Here is a 24244-nt window from a genome sequence, read left to right as displayed (position 1 = left end):
ACTGACAACGTAAACAACTTTGCAATGCCTCGGTAGGCTAATTGTTACGAGAAACTTTGTCCCGTGGGCGATAACTAATGGAGAATGACGGGGAAACGTCCTCGTCCTCCATCACCGAGGAGCAGGAGCCCGAAGCCCCGGGCTCTGTCAGCTCTGTAGCCGCTGAGAGTAAAGCCAGAGAGCTGCAGAAACTGATGGCCTTCAAAGTGTACAAGAGGAGATGGTTCGTTCTGCTGGTGCTGTGCCTCTTAAACTGCTCCAACTCAACGGTGAGTCAGTCAGCTAACACCAGCATACTGTCATTCTGTCACTTCTGTCACTTCTGTCAGGTATTCATTTGATTGTTTTCTATCTTCCTATGACATTGGTTATGTTGTAGGCTATACTTTCTCATCTCGGCCAAGGGGGGCAGTTGCATAAGATGATCTACTTTAGACCCTAGTAGTCAAGCTTGATTGAGGGTTGATTGAGATCTCCAATGGCTTGTTTTTGTTTTTAGTAAACAGCTTCCCACTCTGACAGTTTTAGGCCGAAAAGATTAGCCAGAGAGATAAGGCAGCTAACTTTTCCTACCTCAAAATAAGTCTGTTGTAAGTAATATGTAAGTATGGACTACTCTCGTTAGAGTAGTCCAAAGAATCTAAGACCAGTCTGACTGGTCTTAAACCAGCTTTATGCAACTGGCCCTGGGGACAGCAAAACTCCCCATTGAAACCCAGAGTGGTGACATGTTTTAATAATGTCATGTAGACATGGCCCAAGTGTGTGTCAGCACTGCAACACTTCAGGTAGGCAGACCCACCACACCTAGTCAGTGACAGGGAAACTCCGGAATACATTACTTAAATTACAGTAAGCAAAACACTATTGAACAATGCAATGAATTAATACAATTTGCAAATAAAATACAATTTCTTTACAGGGTTTTTCTTTTTAATATTTAATAAAAAAAAAAGGCCAATATATCGGTAAACCAATATATGGGTCTAACCCCACCACACACCCACACACCCAAGTAACCCCATCTGAGGCAGGGTTTGTTGTTATGCTTTAGTATAGAGTTGCACTATTGTCTGTAGCCTACTGGAGAGAGAGAGCAGTGGAACCTGATCAGAACAGTCATCCTTTATCATCTTACTACTAACCTCTAGTCCCCCTCCACTGCTCTGAAGGACCCCTGTGGGTCCCTCGACCCCAGCTTGTGGAACTTTGAATCTGTTATGTCAGCAGCATTCTGGGAAATCAAAAGTTGGCTAAATGAATTTAGGTGGGGTTTCCCTCCACTGTCTGACTGGGAGTCACCAAATAATTGTAAACAAATAATAATAAAAGAATCTGTCAGAATTACATGGTGCGATGTCTTTAACGTATATCAGACATGTATGTGCCCAGAAGCATGACATCAATTACCAAAGTAAATCTGGATTATATCTTTGAAATCCATTAGAAAATATGTAACCCAATATATTTGCTTGTTTGTCAGTCGCACAGGGAGAAATAATGCATGTGAGGCAACTGACCCATTGAGCAGGCTTAGATAATATTAAGTTAGTAATGTTAATACAGTCAGTACAACAACATAGTGTAAAGGTTCCTGGGAGTACAGCATGTCTGGGACTGTGCTTCATATTCTTTGTTAGTCCAGAATGACAGACATGTGATTCTAGTCTTGTGCAGGAAGGTTAAAGATTTAATTTAGCCTGACCCAGAGCCGTGTAGATAGAAGAGTCCCGACATCTCCATTCACTCCAATGGACCGGTTTTTTACTCTCAAGAGTTCCAGGAAGTAAGGTCCTGGATTAAGCAGCACTGTCGAGTTGCAGTAAAATAGACAGTTTGTGTTGTACTCTGAAAGAATCCCCCCCCCCCCCCCCCGAATCAAATTGTACATTATCAGCTTTATTTTAGCATGCAAAAGTAGCGCGAGACCCATTCCTGGGTGTTCATTGGCTAATGAGTCTCGTATTTTGGTCCTCCGCTGACGCCACTCTCTTTCTAGAGGACACTAGCCTGACCTATTAAATCTCTTTGATCACTGAAGGGGGGGGGGGGGGGGGTCTGTTGCAGCCAGGCCTGTTGTACTGTTACTTTTACATGGGAAAAGATTTCAGGGTTTGACATGAACGATGACAATGACTCGTAATATTATAAAAGGATTCAGATATTAACAGGTATAGATAGTATTAACAGATATAAACAGTATTAACAGAGTATAAACAGACTTGTCAGCTAGGTGAGGTAGCTTAAGTTTGCTGTTAACAGAATATGTTCAGGTTCTTCAAGTTCAAGTTTATTCGTATGTCCCAGAAGGGCACTTTGGGTTGCAGCAAGTCATAAAAACATAGAAAACAGGCATAACATCACACAACCTCCCGGATAAAAACATAAACATGAAGTGCAGACAAAGTTAAACACAATATAAGTACAAAAGTAGCAGTTTAAAGTGCCGGTGATCAGTGCAAAGTGCAAGGCTATAGGCCAAGTGCCAAAGTGGTCGTTTTGTCACTCGTTAAGTCACTTAGCAATGCAATACAATTACAAGAAATAAAATAAAAAGCTACAACAGTACATATTGTATAAAAGAATAAAAGAACGCAGCAGAGCAAAGTGGTACTCTTTACAGCGCTACTCATTACAAGAAATAAAAAATGCTACAATACATATTGTATAAAGGAAAGCAGAAGACCAAGGAAGATTCACAGTTTGCTACTTATGTATGCTAGTATAAGATGAGTTCAGCCAAACTGAGTCTTGCAAAAATTTAGTGCTTTAATGGAAACAGGCACAAATTAATTTCTGTACCTGTTTTTCCTAGCTAGGGGAGCACAGAGCCGGAGGCCTATATATATATACAGTATATATTTATCGCAATATTTGAGAAATATCCCAATTTTGAACATTTACTTTCAGAGACTGCAGCAGGCTCAGTTTTAAAGCTTGAAAAACTTAAACTTGAAAGATGTTAAAGTAGCAACAGCTGAAGCAGACCATTTCACAGCTGGGCTACATACAGTTGTAAACTTTTAGTTTTCATATTTGGTAGCCTGGGTCATGTTCACAAACTGGTTGTGAGAGGCCTTCTAGATGGCTGGACTACCTAAGAGAAGGGCCAAACAGCTAGCAAGGTATTGCTCAGTCTCTCTCTGCTATTATTGGTAGCCGCTCAATATGGAGAAGGCGCTGCTTTTTGTATCCTTGAAGTGGATACTAACCAATATCTTGTATTACAGTGTAACTGTATTTGTCAACTTGCCACTGCCATCACCCTGTGTGGTGTTCCTTCTTTTTTTACGCATTATTGTGGTTGTGCCACCAAGTACTGGTACTGCTTGGTGTCCACTAAGATACCATCACCTCGGAATGAGATGTTTGGAGCGGGGGAGTCTGGTGCAGCGCACAGGTCGTAGACCTGGTGAGACGAGGGAGGAACCCGGCCGGGTGGCAACCCACAGAGCCCGGTCCCTCTACGTACCAGAGCCCTCCCCCTCCCCCGGTCCCAGCAGAGTAGTTCCGGAGCAGCGGATTGAGTGGCCCTGACCACGTGACCACCTTCGACCCTCCCTATAGGGCTGACCGTGGGTAGCTACTGGGACGTAAGTTGGGGCTTGGCCAGCCCCGGCTGGGTCACCTGGGCGAGGGTGTATGATGTTGCGAGACCCGAAACATCCTATGACCCCAGGGTACATCACTGAGGATACGTCCCAGTTATGCATCCATGCAATGTTTTTTTTTTCTTTATTGGTTGCCATTTCCAACTAGGCACTTTTTTAACTAACTGTCTCCCAGCATCTGACTGCATTATTAGTGTTTATGTCCTTTGTACTCTGTATTTATGTGAAGATAAATAAATCATTTAAATGTGTGTGTGTGTGTGTGTGTGTGTGTGTGTGTGTGTGTGTGTGTGTGTGTGTGTGTGTGTGTGTGTGTGTGTGTGTGTGAGAGAGAGAGAGAGAGAGAGAGAGGGGGGGGGGTTGGGTTGTGAGCATGTACAAGTGGCCTAGGCGCTGAAGAATGGAGCAGGTGGATGGCCCGGGGGAAGGAGGGGGGATCAGGTAGATGCCATGTGGCGCTGTCTTATATTAGATGTGTTCAGATCAGGTAGATGCCATGTGGTGCTGTCTTATATTAGATGTGTTCAGATCAGGTAGATGCCATGTGGTGCTGTCTTATATTAGATGTGTTCAGATCAGGTAGATGCCATGTGGTGCTGTCTTATATTAGATGTGTTCAGATCAGGTAGATGCCATGTGGCGCTGTCTTATATTAGATGTGTTCAGATCAGGTAGATGCCATGTGTTTCTGTCTTATATTAGATGTGTTCAGATCAGATAGATGCCATGTGTTTCTGTCTTATATTAGATGTGTTCAGATCAGGTAGATGCCATGTGTTTCTGTCTTATATTAGATGTGTTCAGATCAGGTAGATGCCATGTGTTTCTGTCTTATATTAGATGTGTTCAGATCAGGTAGATGCCATGTGGTGCTGTCTTATATTAGATGTGTTCAGATCAGGTAGATGCCATGTGGTGCTGTCTTATATTAGATGTGTTCAGATCAGGTAGATGCCATGTGGTGCTGTCTTATATTAGATGTGTTCAGATCAGGTAGATGCCATGTGGTGCTGTCTTATATTAGATGTGTTCAGATCAGGTAGATGCCATGTGGTGCTGTCTTATATTAGATGTGTTCAGATTAGGGCTGTCACTTTTTCCCAAAATAATAAAGTTCGAACGAACTTTAATTGCCCGAAATTCGTTCGAATATATTCCAAGTTTTTTGGTTAATTAATTATTATTATTATTATTATTATTTTTATTTATTTATTTATTTTCAGGCCAGGCCACCGGGCATCAGCCTGACGTGTTAGCTTGGACGCTCACAGTCACAACACTGCCTCACAAACTTGGCTGCATCCAACTCGAGACAACTTTTCAGACCCTGGAGACAATCTTTCTCAGAAGAGACTAACGCGACAAATCTGGAGACTTTTTCTGATATGGGATTAACATTACCAGCAAGCAGCAGTTGGTTAATTTTGGTTCATAAAAAAAATAAAAATAAAATAAAAAAATAAATCGAACAGGTCAATTATACATTCGAACATGCCCTCCTCCCCCACATTCGAAGTTGAATTCGAATTTCGAATGAAAAGTGACAGCCCTAGTTCAGATCAGGTAGATGACATGTGGTGCTGTCTTATATTAGATGTGTTCAGATCAGGTAGATGCCATGTGGTGCTGCCTTATATTAGATGTGTTCAGATCAGGTAGATGCCATGTGGTGTGTCTTATGTTTCTCACCACATTATATGGTTCCCTGGGGATCCCAGACAAGTGTGCCTGGGGGCGAGTGAGCCTGCCACAGTCATGCAAACACACACGCACACGCACACACACACATGCACACACACACACACACACACACACACACACACACACACACACACACACACACACACACACACACACACACCTCCCAGGGGACCGTACTCTCAGAGGAAGCCATTGTTTCCATGGGACTGGTGTTCCCACTCACAAAAGGCCCTCAGCTGGCCTGCACTCATTCATGTTCTGGCAGATCCAAACTGATGATGGACAAACAGACATCAGTCTATGATCAGACGTTCCAGAGTTCAGGGTGTGATTTCAAGACCCCGGGTCTGTTGGTGTTTTGGAAATTGATTTATTATGATTTTTTTTTATTAAACCATATTATCCTGGAGGTCAGTGATGCTCAGCCCAGAATTATTTCTTGGTGGGAATAGAATATCCAACTCTGAATGTTTAATTTGAAACAAATCAAAGTGTAATTGCAGGTTGGGGTTGCCTGTCCTGACCATTCAGCTCAGCAGTGGAGCAACAGTGCTTTAGCAGCTTCAAATGGAGATCACAAGAATACCTTGGCCTTCCTGTCTGTAAACCACACTCTACCCTTGAAGCCAATAAGCACCTCCCTACCCCCAACAATTACAAACATTGATACTTGAACAAAAAAACAAGGACTTTTCACTTTTCCAACATCTTTCAAACGTTTAATTTGAAACCAATACAAAGTTGACTCTTAAGTGGGGTCTCTGTTGCCCACCCTGACTGTTCAAAGGCAGGCTTCCAAATAAGAAGCACCTTTTTTTGCAAGCAATTTCAACAAGGCAACGTGTAAACATGGCGTCACCCACCCAAAGATGCAGGCAATAACAATCATTATCAGATACATTCGTTTTTATTCCATTATCAATCGTTTATTACAGCATCCCTAGGTGTTGGTGGTCCGAGGCACATACCACGTAAACGAGACCTCCCGGGTTTGAATCCGGCCCAGGATCTTGGTCACATGTCATCATGCCTTCCTCTCTTCCGGTCCAAGAAAAAAGAGGAAATTATATAGCATCATACTAACCGTTGTATGAATAGAAATATGTCATCTTTCCAAGTTTTGTCATAATCGGCCCATTGAGGTGGTCTGATATACCACCGATATCACAGACAAACAGACACATGGCTCCATCCATAGTCTCCACCCCCCCCCCCCATTAAAAAAAACAGTAGGTACTTGAACACATAATACTGTAAAGCCAGCACTGCACTGTGGCATCCTCTCTCTCTCTCTCTCTCTCTCTCTCTCTCTCCCCCCTCTCTCTCCTTCTCCCCCCCCCTCTCTCTCTCTCCTCTCTCTCCCCCTCCCCCCTCTCCCTCTCTCTCTCTCCTCTCTCTCTCTCCCTCTCTCCCACTCTCCTCTCTCTCCCTCTCCACCTCTCTCCCTCTCCTCCCTCTCTCTCCCTCCCTCTCCACCTCTCTCTCTCCCTCCCCCTCTCTCTCCCTCTCTCTCTCTCTCCCTCCCTCTCCCCCCTCTCTCTCCCTCTCCCCCCCTCTCTCCCTCCCCCTCTCTCTCTCTCTCCCCCTCTCTCTCTCTCTCCCCCTCTCTCCCTCTCTCCCCCCTCTCTCTCCTTCTCCCCCTCCCCCCTCTCTCTCTCTCCTCTCTCTCCCCCTCCCCCCTCTCTCTCTCTCCCTCTCCCCCTCTCTCTCTCCTCTCTCTCCCTCTCTCCCACTCTCCCCTCTCTCCCTCTCCACCTCTCTCCCTCTCTCTCTCTCCCTCTCCCCCCTCTCTCTCCCTCTCTCTCCCTCTCTCTCTCTCTCTCTCTCCCTCCCTCTCCCCCCTCTCTCTCCCTCTCCCCCCTCTCTCTCTCTCTCCCCCCTCTCTCTCTCCCCCCTCTCTCTCCCTCTCTCTCTCCCTCCCCCTCTCTCTCCTCTCTCCCTCCCCCCCTCTCTCTCTCTCTCTCAGCTTGTGGTCTTCAGTCAGCCACACTGCGTCTCAGCAGAGTGACTGAGGCAGCACGGGACAGGTCTCTGTACTAACAAAGTGTGCAGGCTTATCTGGAATGCTTTGCCTCACATATTCGGGGGGACAGACAGACAGTGGTGGTATTGTGTCGGCCAATCAGCTGACAAGCCCGGCTTCAACTTGGCCGCATAAATTAGATTTTCTTGAATGGCGACAAAAGACAGAATTGTACTGGAGCGGTCTCTGTCTCACGGGTCAGCGCTATTCCATTGGTTCTGCTTCTTTGTGTCACACTTTCATTGCCTTTGCACATGCAGATATCCAAGATGTCTGCATGAGAAGGGCTGGCTCTTGTAAATGTTGGGCTAATCTTTACCACACGGGGTCCCGAACCCGAGGAGGTGCGGTGGCTCAGGACACGCGTTCGATTCCCGGCCCGTTCTGTTTTGGAGTTTGCCTGTTTTTTTTGTAAGATAATGACTACTGCATCGGAGCTGTAGGGTTACGGCGTCATTTCTTTTTTACTTTGAATCTTTGTTGGGCATCACCCCCTCTAATACTGATGTGTGTTTCAATCTACCTTCAAAGTGATTGTCTGTCTACCTAGCGCTGTGATGGACTACCTGCCTTCCCATGCAGTGCATGCTGGGATAGCTCCAGCCCCTGTGACCTTGAATAGGAAGAAAGACAATGAATCAACGCTTTCACCCACAATCTGTGACTGATAGATCACATCAGATCCCGGACTGCCTGGGGACATGTAGGCAGGGAACGAGTCAACAACACAACTGCTGCTGTGGTTCCCTTGATCAAGGCCCGGGCTGTGTGGGTGTGCCGGTCAAATCCCACGGGGGAATATGTGTAAAGGGTTAGTGTGAGTGTTGCTGAAAAAAACAGCATGTGTGTCAAGACAACCTTTTCTCAATTCAATTCAATTCAATAAAATTCAATAAAATTCAGTTCAATAAAACACAAATTCATGAATCCACAAAGGCAATTAGGTTCAGGGCATCATAAAAACAGACAGTATACAAACATAACACTCAGACAGGCAAATACAAGTTAAAGAGCTGTTTGGGACTGTGTTGGGCTGATAGTGATAACAATAATGATACTCATAAAGGCTATAGTGAGATAGAGGTAAAATAAATAAATGAGTCAGGGACTAGTTAACTTGGCAGGTAGGTACTTAAAAAAGTCAATGTTCCAAAAAAAAATTGTTTGAAAGATTGTTCTTTACTGTAGTGCTTTGTTCACCAGGCAGATGGCTTCCTGGATGAACAATGCTCTATCTGTGCCTGTTGGTAGGGGAAGCATAGGCGACGCCCAAGAGGGAGCATCTGGAACTGCGGGTGAAGGACACGATATTAAAAAAAAAATGAAATTGACCCAGGGGCCACATACTCTGTTGGGCCGCCAGTTGCTCACCCCTGGCATAGAGTATGAACAGGAGATCAGATAGGACGCACCCTTGTGGTGAGCCTGTGCTGGACGTATACAGTGTGTCAGTCTGTCAGATAAGGTGCCATTAATGAGGACTCTGTTAGGTCTGTGTGTTAAAACATTTACAATCCATAACATTAGACCTGAGTCTAGAGACTAGATTGAGTGCCCAGTTTTTTTGGTGCGAGAATGACCGGCTGCATGGTATTAAACGCAGAAGAGAAATCTACGAGCAGCCTGGCGAAGGCTCCGCTCTTCTCTACGTGGCTGTGGATATTGTTAAAGGAACACTCCGCCCATTTTCAACCAGCTTTGTATCATTACAACATCAGTAGTATATCCAAAAACTGTCAACCGTTTTGCAGGCATTCATTTAGGGTGACAGTTTGGGGTGTAGGCTATATAAAGATTGTACCCTGCCTGCATAATGAGGTGTAGGCTAAAGACTGTACCTTGCACTGGTATATATGTGGGGTGTAGGGCAGGCTATATAAAGCAGGGTCATGTGACTATAGGATAACAGGCCAGTGTGAGTCAGAGCCACTGCTTCTGCCTTAAAGTGCCTCTGGCACTTCTACACACACAAAAAGAAGAAGTTAGACCCTTTTCACGGGGGTATTTTGTGTCAAAAAGGCAGGGTAAACACAGGTGCATGCAAAACACTAATGAGGGTTTCCAACTTAGACTCATGGAAGTTAGAAACCCTCATTAGTGTTTTGCTTGCACCTGTGTTCACCCTGCCTTTTCGACACAAAATGGCCCCCGTGAAAAGGGTCTATTGGATATCTCCTCTAAACAAAGATCTCACAATAGCCACTAAGTTGGATCATTCAGCTGTACTGAAACTCTTCCCTTGTGCCCTCAGCTGTGGCTGACCTTTGCACCAGTAGCGGACCAGTCTGCCCAGTACATGCAGGCCTCCCTGGAGCAGATCAACTGGTTGTCTGTGGTCTACATGGTGGTGGCCATCCCGCTCAGCTTCGGCACCACCTGGATGCTGGACACCCTCGGCCTGCGGATCACGGTACGAAGAAACATTCCCAAAACTAAGCTTCCTCAGGGGTTCTTCTGAGAGGCAAAAGGGAGACGACATGTGACTTAGTCGGGTCCCTGACTAGAAAAATATCCCTAACGAAGAAGTTTCATCTCATTATAAAGAGGGGTTTCAATGAACCTTCTGGAATTCCCCTACGTACTAAAGGGGAACTAACCCCCCACATTTTGGCAGACCTCTACTTGGGATTTAAAAAAAAATGCAGAAATCAAGATCTGAAGGGGTGTTCTTGATGATGTAAGCGGAAGCAGAAGATCAGCCACTTGGCAGACCCAACTGCAAAAGTGGGTTTCAACCCCTAGAGGGCACTTTCGCTACATGAAAATTGTACAGTGTGTAAAAACACTAACAGTAAAACAGTTTACTCTCAAATGTGGAGATTTTGCCCAGATTGAATACATTGGTTTAAACCTGGAAAAAATTATCATATGACCTCCTTTTCATTGTCTCCATCTTCACACTGATTTCTGTTGCTTCTTTTGGTTCATTTCGTTTTGTCTGAGCAGCCATCAGAAGCTGCTCGGCTGCCAGGCACTGGCTCCACACACACACTAAATCTTCTCTTATTAATATCCTCTCCTGGTGGGCAGCTTCTTCCTTCCCTCCACACACTCCCCACTGGGTTAAGGCTTTGATTTGTTATAAAACAAACTCCACTTTCTTTTAATTGCTCATACTGAGACGTGCAGTAAGCTACATCTCCCAATAATATGAAAACATAATAGCATCAACAGCACCAACTCAAGGCTAGAAGAGAGAGATCCATTATGATTATACTGTACTGCAAAATATATTCCTGTTATCTGTGATCTCTCTCTGTCTCTACAAAGGAAAACATAACATACCTTTCAAGGGGCATTACAGAATATTTTTACTACCCATATAGCACAAAATGATCATAATAATATGTATATTATTGGTAGAGTTCTTCCTCAGCATAGGAGGAACTTTTAACTGGTTAACGAAAACAGTCTAAATTTAATACTGAGGCCTCACATCTTAGCTCCATCAGTGAGGAGATTGTCGATTTCTTTCTAGCCTGTGTGCTGGGCGGGCACAGTGTCCGTCATGTGTCACGACTCACGACTCACGAGGAGACAGTGTTCCCGAAAATGCAATCTTCCTTCCCGGGAGAACACTACCGCTTTTGTCCACAGGGGCCACTGAAATAATAATGTGACAGCACTTGTCTTCAAACTGTTCTGTCCTCATCTCATCTCGACACTGCAGCTGATCCTGGGATCCTGGCTGAACATGTTTGGCGCCCTCTTGCGGTTCGTCGGCGCCGCACTGCCCCGAGACGAAAGGAACCCGGGCAGCCCTTACGCCACGGTGATGGTGGGTCAGACCCTGGGCGCGCTGGCCCAGCCGCTCATCATCTTCGCCCCCACCAAGCTGGCAGCACTCTGGTTCCCTGAACACCAGCGCGCCACAGCCAACATGATCGCCTCTATGTGTGAGTGATTTGTTATATATTATTATTAAAAGCTGTAATAAGACCTATAAGGTCTGTTTGGATGAGTACCATCAGCATCATCGGACTCCCTGGAATCGCAGTAAAGAACACTTATACATTCAATACAGCGATTACTAACGCACGCATTCTGTCGTAAGAGAGTAGAAAACATACCTATGAATAAAAATAAAAATAAAGCAAGAAAGATTTGAACTAGCTCTCTGGTTATCACATCACACGTTGCCATAGCAACAGAGAAAGCACGCCTACTTGCATTTCATGGAAATTCACAGCATCGTGTGAAGTGTGAACACACGTTTGATGAATCAGACTGCTTAGGCAAAACTAACTATTGCATAAATTGACAGCACTGTGACTTGTCTACTCTGCGAGCCACATTGGCAGGTAACCAAACATTCTTTGGAAGTCCTAAAGTCTAAATATGTAGTCACCTGCTAATATTATCAAAGACGTTGGTGGCAAATTTTGGAATTTACAAAGGTAGTTCTTGAGATAGTGCTTGTTGCCATTGGGCTGCTTTCAGTGCCCGTTCCAATAATTTAAGCAGAAACTCGGTCAATTTCAGCACGTGTGCGAAATTGTGGAGATAATATTTTTTTCTTACATTTTTGCATGCAGGCAACATCGTATGTGTAGAATGGTAAGCATTGACTTAAGCTTGAGAGTGCAAATAGCCACACTATCCCAGTGTTTACCCACTGAGTCCACACCCACGGTTACCCTGATCGTTTTGAATGACGACTCCAGAGCCAGATCAACTTTATGAGGGAACAAACACCTCTTCAATCAATAGTGGTCGGTCAACTCCATGAGAAATCAACAGTGATTAACACTAGACTAGGGACTTAGCTGTGTATGTAGTCTTAGTCTGGGAATCAACCAGCAATGGGCCCAGAAATGAGTAACCAGCATAAAACAACTTGATTAGAATTTCCGGTTTCATATGTCTGGGCCTTAAACACTACACCAGGGGGCAGGCGGCAGCACTAGTCTATCACAATATGCATCAGACTGGAACACAGCCTTGATAGTGAGGATATCAAGCATAGACTGTAAAATATAAGCTATAATATTCCCGTGACCTTTAAATGGATTATATAGGAGAGAAGTGCTGGAGGGGAGAAATAGAAATAAGAGCGAAGGAGAGAGGTAAAGTGATTTTTATAGTTTTGAGCTAAGAGCATATTAGAGTAAGTGGAGGAGGAAGTGATAATTCACCGGGGAGAGGTTGATTGATGTGAGCTTCTTCTTCAACAGATGAGTTTTTTTACAGCTCTTTGATGCCGTCGTCAGAGCTGAAGAGAACCGAGATTGTTGAAATAGGGAACAGAAAGTAAAGATGGCATCATGGGTTGTTCATTTGGGACCGAAACCAGACGGCCAATATTTCTGACAAAAGGTCTCAGTTACACTTCTCCCGCTCCCTCCCTCCTTCCCCCCATCCCTCTCTCTCTCTCTCTCTCTCTCTCTCTCTCTCTCTCTCTCTCTCTCTCTCTCTCTCTCTCTCTCTCTCTCTCTCTCTCTCTCTCTCTCTCTCTCTCTCTCTCTCTCTCTCTCTCTCTCTCTCTCTCTCTCTCTCTCTCTCTCTCTCTCTCTCTCTCTCTCTCTCAGCCAATCCCCTGGGCATCCTGTTGGCTAACATCATCTCTCCGATGGTCGCTGGAACATACGACCAAATACCTGTTCTGGTGAGTCGAACCAAGAAGACAGAACACAAAGTCTCCAAGGCCCTTTTATAGGGACTTTGGTCAGGTTGCAGTTTTGCACTTTTCTGTAACTGCAAAGCGTTGGCTTGTAGCCTAAAGGTTGAACAAGTAAGCTTGTGAACTAAAGGTTGTCGGTTCGCATCCCCCGCCAAGCTAATAATCATGGTTTATAGTGCAGTTTGCTCTTTTCTATAACTAGGCATCTCGCGTGCTACGCGTGCTCGATTCCTAGGCTCGTCCGCGCCCTGCAGCTCGCCAACAGCTGGTGAGATATTGTGACATCATCAGTGATGTCACAATTGCCCGAGTGTAACCAAAAACGACAATATCAGTGATTTTGCTCTTATGACATCATCAGTTCCTATGACATCATCATTGGCGATTTGCTCTCAGACATCACTATGACATCATGAGTGGGACAAAAATTGAAACAGAACTGAGATTGCCCACTTGCCCCTTTTATAGATAGATGGAAACCTGCAGTGAGCAAACTGTGTGCATGTACGACTCTGGCGACCTCACCTGCTAATGATGATAAATTGTCTTTGATTGAAAGTGCTAACGTTCATTAATCACCACATTATGTGTGTTTCCCCCCCTCCACTAGCTGCTATGCTACGCTGTCCCGGCATCCGTCATCTGTTTCCTAGCAACAGTGGGGGTACGGAGCAGCGCGCCCCCCACACCGCCCTCAGCCAGCGCCGAGTCGTCCACCTCCGAGCCTTTCCTCCGCGGGCTTAAACTGGTAAGCAGGCAGACAGACAGACAGAGCGACAGGGAGCAGGTAGACAGCAACATAACACATGTGAAATCTTTAAACTGGTGAGGCGGACGGACAGCCAGGCAGTGACAATAATCATATACTTTATGACCGCTTCTGAGACGGCCAGATTCTGGTCGGCAGGAAATCTGTTTAGCGCACGGGAAGCGACCAATCAAAACTTGAGTTAAATTAATTAAATTTGAGGAAAACACAAAACGTTCGCTGAAACTGCAGCAAGCAAGCATTTACATTTCTGTCAAATGTTCAAGAAATTCACGGTGAATTCAGAGTTGCCTAGTAGCAACAGATAATGTCATAACTTGTCAAAATGGGTTGAACATGTATAAAACCTGTAACAATGGAATGCATCGCTGGATAACATACTACTAGTGCCACATTATTACATGAACACGCTCCTACCTGTGGTGATGATTTTCTTATTAGTGTCAACACACTGTACAGCTTGTATTTCCACCTGGTTGACTGTCACAGATTCCATCACATTCCCATCACAATGTGTGCCGTATGCATTTAGCCTACACTTTGAATTGACATGCGTTTTTCTGATACCCAGATATAGATCACATGTTAGTAGATACAGATCACATGTTAGTAGATACAGATCACACACAGATCACATGTTAGTAGATACAAATCACATGTTGGTAGATACAGATCACATGTTAGTAGATACAAATCACATGTTGGTAGATACAGATCACATGTTGGTAGATACAGATCACATGTTAGTAGATATAGATCACATGCTAGTAGATACAAATCACATGTTGGTAGATACAGATCACATGTTAGTAGATACAAATCACATGTTGGTAGATACAGATCACATGTTGGTAGATACAGATCACATGTTAGTAGATATAGATCACATGTTAGTAGATACAAATCACATGTTGGTAGATACAGATCACATGTTGGTAGATACAGATCACATGTTAGTAGATACAGATCACATAGTAGATACAGATCACATGTTGGTAGATACAGATCACATAGTAGATACAGAACACATGTTAGTAGATACAGATCACATGTTGGTAGATACAGATCACATAGTAGATACAGAACACATGTTAGTAGATACAGATCACATGTTAGTAGGACAACGACAAGGTGTTTTAGAATTTCATCAGTGCTGAAGATAGAGAGACTGACAGAGAGGAGACGGGAGACAGCTTCATGCATAAAACAAGAAGCTAATTCTGGGCTGATGGTGGACACCTGCTGCAGAAAACAGCCAGAGTCAGAGTCAGTTTATTTCCCATTTGCAGTAGAAACTACATTGGAATTGAGGTGCAAGGAGCTTAAAAACATAGAAACATACATAACAAATCATACTGACAAAGGATAAAAACGTGTAGGTATAAAAGAGTGAAAGAATAAAAGAGACAAATATACTTGTAGATTAGGGGTGTCAAAAATAATCGATTATAAGATGCATCGCGATGCGGACCTGCACGATTTTGCATCGATTCACAAATGTCAAAAATCGATTATTAAAAAAAAAAAAAAAATATATATATATATATATATATATATATATATATATATATATATATATATATATAATCAAATAAAATATCATGGAAGTACATGCAGTTGTTTATTTTAATTATGGATCATAATACAATACAATTCTAAATGCACTTTTATTTTAAAAGTAGCCACACAGTGAGAAAAAAGAAAGTGAGAAAAAAAATCATGTATTCGGGAAAAAAAGTGATGCATCGCGATGCATCGAGATGCATCGATAATCGTTATCGAATCGAATCGTAGCCCTCTGAATCGTAATCGAATCGAATCGTGAGGCCAGTGAAGATTCACAGCCCTATTGTAGATAGGCACCAATCATCTGGCTCAGGGCACAATCCAATTAACCAAGCAGAGTCAACCTGCCAATATTTAATTCACACTCTGGTTTACATAATTCATATATTTTCATCATATTTTCCCTCAAGACTGTAGGAGGTCACTGGGAGGTTGCAGTCAATGCTAAAACACACACACACACACACACACACACACACACACACACACACACACACACACACACACACACACACACACACACACACACACACACACACACACAATTTCTTTTTAAATTAGTTTTAAACTCAAGTTTAGTTTGCCTGTGGTGAAATACAGAAATCATGTTTATAATCTTAACTTCACTGAGCAAATCTGTGTTTTCTTAACCTTCACTTCTGTCTATGTGTATAAATACCGGTATGGTTAATAAAGATATGAACTATGATGACACATACCACCCATATTTCATATTTAGTCATCCATATTACAGTAAGCAGTCAAGACAGTTTTACTGGTATGTATCACTCATGGCATATTCTATGTGCTTATATTGTATTTTCTTTTTCCCTGCTGAATGCCATTACTCTTGGTGCTGCACTGAGGAATGATCGATAAAGTTTCATGTTGCCATACGAAGGTGTGTGTGTGTGTGTGTGTTTCCCCTGAAGCTTATGAAGAACAAGGCCTACCTCATCCTGCTGGTGTGCTTCGGCTCGGGCATCGGCCTCTTCACCTGCTTCTCCACCCTGCTGGAGCAGATCCTGTGTGTGCGAGGCTACACCAACGTGAGTCAATAACATCATAATAACATGAAACATCACATATATAACAATAAAACATCACATGAAACTTCATTGATATCCTTGTGGAGGGAAATTAATGTCAAATAAGCAACGAAAATATTACTTTTGAGTACGGTATAAACGTTTGTGGGGTTATATAAATATGCAGCCATGTAAGTAGATAGTGAAAAGAATGGATTGCTTACATAAATAGATTTTAATTAGTTGTCACATAATAAATATATAAAATGCTTAATTTGCTTTGCTTTGTGTGTATTGTATTCATAACCCAGGAAACAGATATTAAATCAAATGCTCTTAAACTGTTTCAGATAGACAAAAATCTAACAAATATTTATACGTACCACATTTCAATACATTTTTATTGACGATGCATTTTAGGTATTTCTTTCCAATTTATGGGTTTAATGTAAATACATGTACAGAATTTATTACATTTATTGTAAGTAAATATAATCAGATGTATTAATCTACAGTATTCTTTTCTATGTTATGCATGCAATACATTTGAACAAATACTCTTAATAGCATTTTATTTGTGAAGCGTTTGGTTTAAAAGCAGGGTATCCACCATTTGAAAAAACAACAACAGAGGCTTCTCTGATCAAATGATTGATCATACACAATGAAAACAAAATTGCTGTGCGTTTTATAGAACGTATGAAAACACCGTTACAGAGACTGTATGATCTATATGTGAGAGACTTTGACTGACGATGTTGAGAGGTGATGAGTAACCCCCCCCCCCCCCCCCTCTCTCTCTCTCTCTCTCTCTCTCTCTCTCTCTCTCTCTCTCTCTCTCTCCGCTGCAGGACTTCTCTGGCCTGTGCGGCGCTCTCTTCATCGTGTTCGGCATCGTGGGCGCCGGCTGCCTGGGCCTCTACGTCGACAAGACCAAGAAGTTCACCGAAGTCACCAAGATCAACTTGAGCCTCTGCACTGTGGCCTGCATCGCCTTCGCAGTGGTGAGAACATGACACTGAACTCTGCTCAGGTTAAGGGTTGACTAGTTTGTTTCATTTATATCTAAATGAGAGTGGACTGTCCTCTCCTCTCTGCGTGAAGCTTCTGCCAGCATTTGATTGTGTCAAGTCATATGGGAAAGACGGCAGATTTGAGCTTCCTAGTTGAAAGTAGGGCAACACTTTATATTCAGACAGGTACGCACATTCACCAGTTCCTTATTAGCATGCATATTACAGTAGTAGCATATTGGCTGTTAATTAGTCATTATAAAGAATTTTCATTCTTTTTTTAGATAATTTTTGGGGCATTTCACCTTTATTTTATTTAGATAGGATTTAGTAGGCAGACAGGAAAGGTGGGGAGAGAGAGAGAGGGGATGACATGCGGCAAAGGACCGCGGGTCGGATTCGAACCCGGGTCGGCCGTGTGAAGGACCGATTAGGAAAGTGTTTACCGAGGCGATAAATCAAGTTGCGAAGTAGGATCATTTCCCCGTTGACTTCCGATACATTCCAACTTCTTTTTGCAGCCAGTGGAGTCGCCCCCCTGCAGGCTATTGGAAAGAATGCATGTTTAAGACACTGGTCTCTGGACATTGGTCTCTCCTCTCCTGCAGGTGTCTCAGATGCGAGGGCAGCGAGTCGCTGTAGCCGTCGTCTGCTCTCTCTTCGGCTTCTTCGGCTTCTCCATCTACCCGGTGGCCATGGAGCTGTCAGTGGAGTGCTCCTACCCAGTGGGAGAGGCCACGTCCGCCGGGCTCATCTGGGTATCAGGGTATTACTGCCTCACGCACACACACAAACGCACGCACACACACGCATGCACGCACACACACACACACACACACACACACACACACACACACACACACACACACACACACACACACACACACACACACACAGGGTAAAGATCCCCTGAGCAATAGACTGGTCTGTTATAGAGCTTTCAGGTGATGGAATGCACCCTCAGGCGGCCATAGTGGAGGAACTCAGCTCTCAGGCAATAAATGTTTGTTTCTTAGTAGCAGCTAGCATTAGCATATTAACTTCAACATCAGTGTCTTTCACAAATATTAGCAGTTTCCCCCACCAGACAGTGATGTAGTTCCACCCTTGAGTCAGTCCCATTCATTCAATGCCGCCCCCTAGTGGCACACATTTAACAGTACAGTGTGTGTGACTAACTAACGGATGGAGACTGATCCATATGCCCCACTTTGGTGGGGGACAATGAGTGTGCTGGCTAGGTAGATAGCTAGCAGTTTGTTTAGGTTCGCTGAGCTGACTCTTCAAAAGCGACAACTCAAAGAGTGTTTGGAACGGTGTCACACTAGTGACCTACATTTATTCACCTTTACTCACACATTCATGAGCTGACCCACACACCCACACCAGGTTCTCCGTGACTCTTTGCTTGTGATCTTTCAGGTCGATTCAGTCCGTCTTCTACATCACCCTGGTTCAGGCGCTGAGCAGACGGCTGGCCGACTCGCCTTTCTCCACCTGCTCAGCTGGAGGAGACGCCGCCCTGAGCTGGAAGTGTACGACACAAAACACACACACCTACACCACCCGGCCTACACCACCCTAAACACACACACCTACACCACCCGGCCTACACCACCCTAAACACACACACCTACACCACCCGGGCCTACACCACCCTAAACACACACACCTACACCACCCGGGCCTACACCACCCTAAACACACACACCTACACCACCCGGCCTACACCACCCTAAAGCCCGGGTTAAACCAAAGATTCACGACGAGACGAGTTGACATTTGCAACTACTTGCAACAACCAGCCCCTGCGACTTGACCAGCTGAATTGCTGGAGACGCCGTTAGCCGGCTGGAGTCCAGATGATAAGACGGGCCAGTTTACACTGCTGAGACTTTGCCCTGCAACGTTCTGAAAGGGTTTTGTCTCGCGAATACTGGGTTTAAGTTTCACTGGATTTTTGTCACGTGACTCTTTAGTCTCTTTAAACAGACGCGTTAGCTCCTGCAATTTGCAAATGCTTCTGCCTGCCCGTCTGTACTTCATAGAAGAGAAAGTTGGGCTTAAGTTATGGAAATAAGGCAGGACATCGCTAATTAATTTCACAAATCACCTGCATTGGTTTTGTTTAAATGTGTTGTGATTGGTCGAATACCATCGAACTTCCTCCCATCTGAAGTGTTTTTTTTCCTTTGGAAGATGATAACTTCCTCTGGCCAAATGTCAACAGGCTTAAGGTACAGACTGTCTGGAATATTCGAAGATTGTGGAAGAGGGTAGACTGGCTTGAGAGACTAGTGACTCTTGGTCTCAGCCGAGTCATTCAAGGCGTGCAGTTGCGCTGCGGAGCGCAGACTTTGATGTTGTATTTATTTTTTACAGGATCTCGTGCACGCAGGTTATTTTTGGCAAAATTGTTAATGAGATCTGTAAAATAAAGTGATTTTGATGAAATATCACTGCTCTCATCTTAGATTTAATCTTTGATTTAGCAAAATTTGCATCATTTTCCTGCATCATTGTTCTCGTTCTCACAGCTGACAGCATCTGATGTGTTTGAGAGAGGGAAGTGTCTCGTCTGTTTTTAGTAACTGTTGGAACCCTGCAGGCTGTCACGTGCCACTTTCACTTCTCTAGTCGTTCATAGTGATCTTACACGGGACTGATTTGGGAACTCACCTGTGTTTGTTTTTTAACATTGTTAAAATCATTGTCATGTACTTATTCATTCCTCTCAGTTCAGTTTAGAGGCACTTTACTAGCATGAAATACAGAAGGACTTATTGCCCGAGCAAAAAAAAGTGGTATAGACAGATTTGGTTTGAACAAAAGGTTCAGTCAGTGGGGAAATGTATTTAAGGACATGTGATCTGCATCCCCTCCCCCTTCTTCATAGTTAAGACAAGTGCAGGAGGAAGTGCTGCTCTCCACACACACACACACACACACACACACACACACACACACACACACACTCACACTCACACACACACACACACACACACACACACACACACACACTCACACTCACACTCACACTCACACTCACACTCACACTCACACTCACGCACACACACACACCCTTTTGCAGATGCTAGCTCAGTGTTCTTCAGTCGCTAAGTGTGTGTGTGTGTGTGTGTCTCCCCCACAGTGTCCATGCTGGTGATGGCCGGTCTAGGCAGCTTGTTCACCTGCATCTTCGTTATCTTCTTCAACACGCGGTACAGGAGGCTGGAGGCGGAGGCACAGGCCACCGCGCACGGGACCAGAGAGAGCTCTGTTTGGTCCACAGCCACCGGCGACCGTGCAGCTCAGGCCACGCACGGGACCAAACACAGCAATGGCTCGGCCGTGACCGACTGTGCAGCAAGCCTGGAGGCATAGAGACATGAACCCACTGAGACTGATGAAGGGAAGGGAGAGAGAGAGAGAAGAGAGCTAAGGTTGCGATCACACCTACACTTTGTCTTCTTTGGTCCAAACCAGAGTAGAAAAGTTTGATGCTTTTCTGTATGCGGTTCGTTTCGGTTCTCACCAAATGGGTAGCTCCGGGTCTGAAAAGTGAAGTGAATGCTTAAGTGCCTTAATCCTTTTTCTCCCCAATTGTACTTGTCCAATTCCATGTTAAAAAAATTACAAACCATTGTGACCCAATTCACAACAGGCCTTCATCTATAAATCGTGCACAGCAAATTTGCGCATAAATGAACCTTCCTGACCATTTTTACTGCATCACCTTATATTATCTTTAAGAGGTGAACCAGCCATTTCAAAGTGATATACATTTGATAAATTACAACCTTTATGCACAGCACGTGTTATTGAAAACATACACATGTTGAATACTTGAATGAGACCCAAATAGTTAGGAGGAGTTAACAGGCTCTCGTTTTTCCCCCTCTCAATAGAATAAAATAAAATACAAAATAAAATAATACACATTTTAACTAAAGACTGGAAGAAATTCTGCAAATTTATTTGGCGACCCAAATACAATCTCCCGTGACCCACCTGTGGGTCCCAACCTAGTCATTGGGAAACACTGGACTCTGCTCCCTCCGATACATGTGCAGTCACCAGCAGCCACTTCTTTTCACCTGACAGCGAGGGGTTTCACTGTAGCATGTGGGAGGAGCACCCCATTGCCCCCAGTTCCCATCACCCCAGAACAGGCACCCTGACAGACCAGAGGAGGCACTAGTGCAGCGACCAGGACACATACCCTTAGTCCGGCTTCCCACACGCAGACACGGCTAATTGTGTCTGTATGGACGCAAGACCAAGCCGGGGGTAACACGGGGGCTCGAACCTGTGACCCTCGTGTTCAAGGGCGTCATGCAAGCCAACAATCTGAGGGGGCGAACTCTGAACTCTCATTTTAAATGAACAGACTGAGCAGGTGTAACCATAAGGCTATTTTCCAAACTGCTCAGCCTCCTGGAAAGATCCATAATCACCAGACTAAGTACATTGCCACTGCCCAGGCTCAATGGACTTGACAAAAAAGGGAGACCACACGTTTCAAAGCAATGTAACACAATGTTTATTTTGGCTGGTATTGCCTTTTCAGAAGGTAGAAATCTTTTCAGATGGTCGAAATCTGACCGGTTGTCAAATTTAATGGTTTTAGTTACATATATATATACTGTATGTACTCACCCGGTGGCGACAAAGGGTAAATAACAGTCTTTTGTGTTGTACTGTATGTAGCCTATACAGTATATATATATTTCTTTCCCCCTCTCAAAAATACAATGGGCATGACGCTTCTGCTAACCGGACACCTCAAATCTGCATTCTTTCTAATGGACAGCAGGAGGCGACTCCACTGGCTGCAAAAATAAGTCCAATTGTATAGAAGTCTATGGAAAAATGATTCTCACTTGATTTATGACCTCAGTAAACACTTTCCTAATGAGTTTATGGTCTCAATCACTAGTTTCAAGTCTTCTTCAACACAGCATGTTGTTCATTTAGTAAACTATGGTCCCATTTAGAGTAAAACAGACGATAAAGCAGACTGTGCTTTGAGGCGTGATTGACAGGTCGCCTGTCCAGTGAATGCGCAGCTCGCAGATCATGGGCCAATAGCAGGCGCCGCTGCATCTCTGTGGCAAACCTCTGGTCTCACGCTAGCTGCTTCTAGCTCCAAAAACTGTCAACATGGCGGCGCTCATGAACCCCAACCTTTGGCTTCAATACAAGACTCCCCAACCAATGGGAGACATCACGGTGACTACCTCCATATTCCTTCGACAGTCTATAGTTCACACCGGCCAATTACAAGTGAACCAGGCCTTTTGACAGTCTATAGCTTACACTGGCCAAGTGAACACAAGTGAACCAGGCCTTGTAACGAAAAGACAGCCAAATTACTTGTTTATTGCACAGAGTTTTGGTCACTGGTCATGCTGAGAAATTGTTTTTGAAGATTATAAATGTGTTAAAATGGTAGAAGTTGTACTGTTTACAGTGTGTACCACCAGCGGCATCTCAGATAACTCAGCTTTGAGTTGACTTCTTCCTCATTTGAGCCATTTCGTTGCATCTTCCTAGTATGTCAGAATGTCGAGCATCTCTGGAACAGCACAAGTGAATATTAGATGTCGTAGTAGTAGATGTAGAACAGCAGACATTCCTCATTTGTGTATTTCTGCAATACATTCCTGTGTATATTGATTGTTTTAGGCATTTGATACCTTTCTGGTTAATAACAGGCACTGACTTGTTATATTACCACTGTTACTAACGCAACAAATCTAACTCCGAATATTTATATTATTTTTATCGACTGTTCGTCTGCAGAACTGAAATCAGCAGTGGAGGTTTGGAACGCAATGACCAAGACTTCTCAAATCAATCAATTAAATGTTTTCTTTTTGATTTAGTAAGGTTTTTAATGTCTATACCCACTGGTTTGACATAGGCTACAGCTGCAAGTATCACTTTGGCTATTGCATTGTCTCATCCTGTTTAAAATGAGAATACGGTACTGTATATTCACACATTCCATTTAATATGCTTTTGTTTTTATTTTGTTTAAATACTGCAGTTACACAAAATATATTTTTCCCACGTGTCCCTTGTAAATGCTGTAACAGCTTTGTATGAAGGCTATCTGCAGGTTTCACAAAGACAAATGTAAGATTTCTATGAATGCTTGTGGACAGTTGAAACACGGAGACGTGCAATAAATGGGAGCAATATTTACAATATCGGATCAGTGTGTATGTCAGGGATACTCAACTTGCTTTGCCCGGGGGCCACTTTTGTAAAATGATAGGCCAGGGGCCAGTTAATTAAACAATATACATTTTTCTGTAGCGGATTGTAGGTTTTTGGGGTGTCAGTCAGAGTTTACTCTGACAATTTTGGGCAAACAGGATAGTTAGTTAGGTTAAGTTAGTTAAGTACATATGATATAAGTGCCTGGGTGGCGAGCAGACGCGGTATTTGACCATTTTTAGCTGGAGCTCAGTCAAACTATTTCACGTTAGTTTTCATTGTGAATTAGAAAATGGTCGGGGGGCCACTCTGCACCCTATCGCGGGCTGCAAGTTGATATCACTGGTGTATGTGCTCCTGATGTGTTTTACACTGACTGGATCAAAATGAACTGTGGTGTTCTTGATAGTAAGGTACATGGTGGATATTTAAGTGCCGTATTTGTTCAGTTTTCTTTGCACTGAGAATTTCCAGGCTCATATTTTCTACTCATTAAACCCACCTAAACAACTGGTTTGTTATATACCTTGAGTTTGTGTTCATATCGGATCAATGTGCAATCTTATTTTTTAAGTAAATTCCTCCCACAGCTTTGAATGCGGTCTCAAGTTAACAGCTTTTCTAATGCATATATGAATGAATGAATGCATTTTATTTTAGATAATGCAAGACAAACATCCAAGGGATG

General features: G+C 43.8%; 1 protein-coding gene across 1 annotated transcript; it reads left to right on the top strand.

Annotated features, from left to right (window-relative positions):
• Window positions 1–24050, top strand: slc49a3 (solute carrier family 49 member 3). Its single transcript, XM_083652068.1, has 10 exons — window positions 1–269; window positions 9587–9745; window positions 11006–11231; window positions 12864–12940; window positions 13566–13703; window positions 16223–16339; window positions 17170–17322; window positions 17940–18097; window positions 18754–18866; window positions 20483–24050. Exons 1-10 carry the CDS (start codon window positions 78–80, stop codon window positions 20713–20715), a joined length of 1566 nt encoding a protein of 521 aa, XP_083508194.1. The 5' UTR covers window positions 1–77; the 3' UTR covers window positions 20716–24050.
• The last annotated feature ends 194 nt before the right edge of the window (window positions 24051–24244 follow it).

Source organism: Poromitra crassiceps, assembly GCF_964638095.1.
Source record: "Poromitra crassiceps genome assembly, chromosome: 15".
Classification (NCBI taxonomy): Eukaryota; Metazoa; Chordata; class Actinopteri; order Beryciformes; family Melamphaidae; genus Poromitra; species Poromitra crassiceps.
This window is presented reverse-complemented; position numbering and strand designations above follow the sequence as displayed.

Excerpts from the sequence above, each read along its gene's own strand:
- slc49a3 (XM_083652068.1), top strand. The coding sequence starts at position 78 with ATGGAGAATGACGGGGAAACGTCCTCGTCCTCCATCACCGAGGAGCAG. Across the intron at positions 11,232-12,863 it reads CAACATGATCGCCTCTATGT|CCAATCCCCTGGGCATCCTG; the intron begins GTGAGTGATTTG and ends TCTCTCTCTCAG. Across the intron at positions 12,941-13,565 it reads ACGACCAAATACCTGTTCTG|CTGCTATGCTACGCTGTCCC; the intron begins GTGAGTCGAACC and ends CCCCTCCACTAG.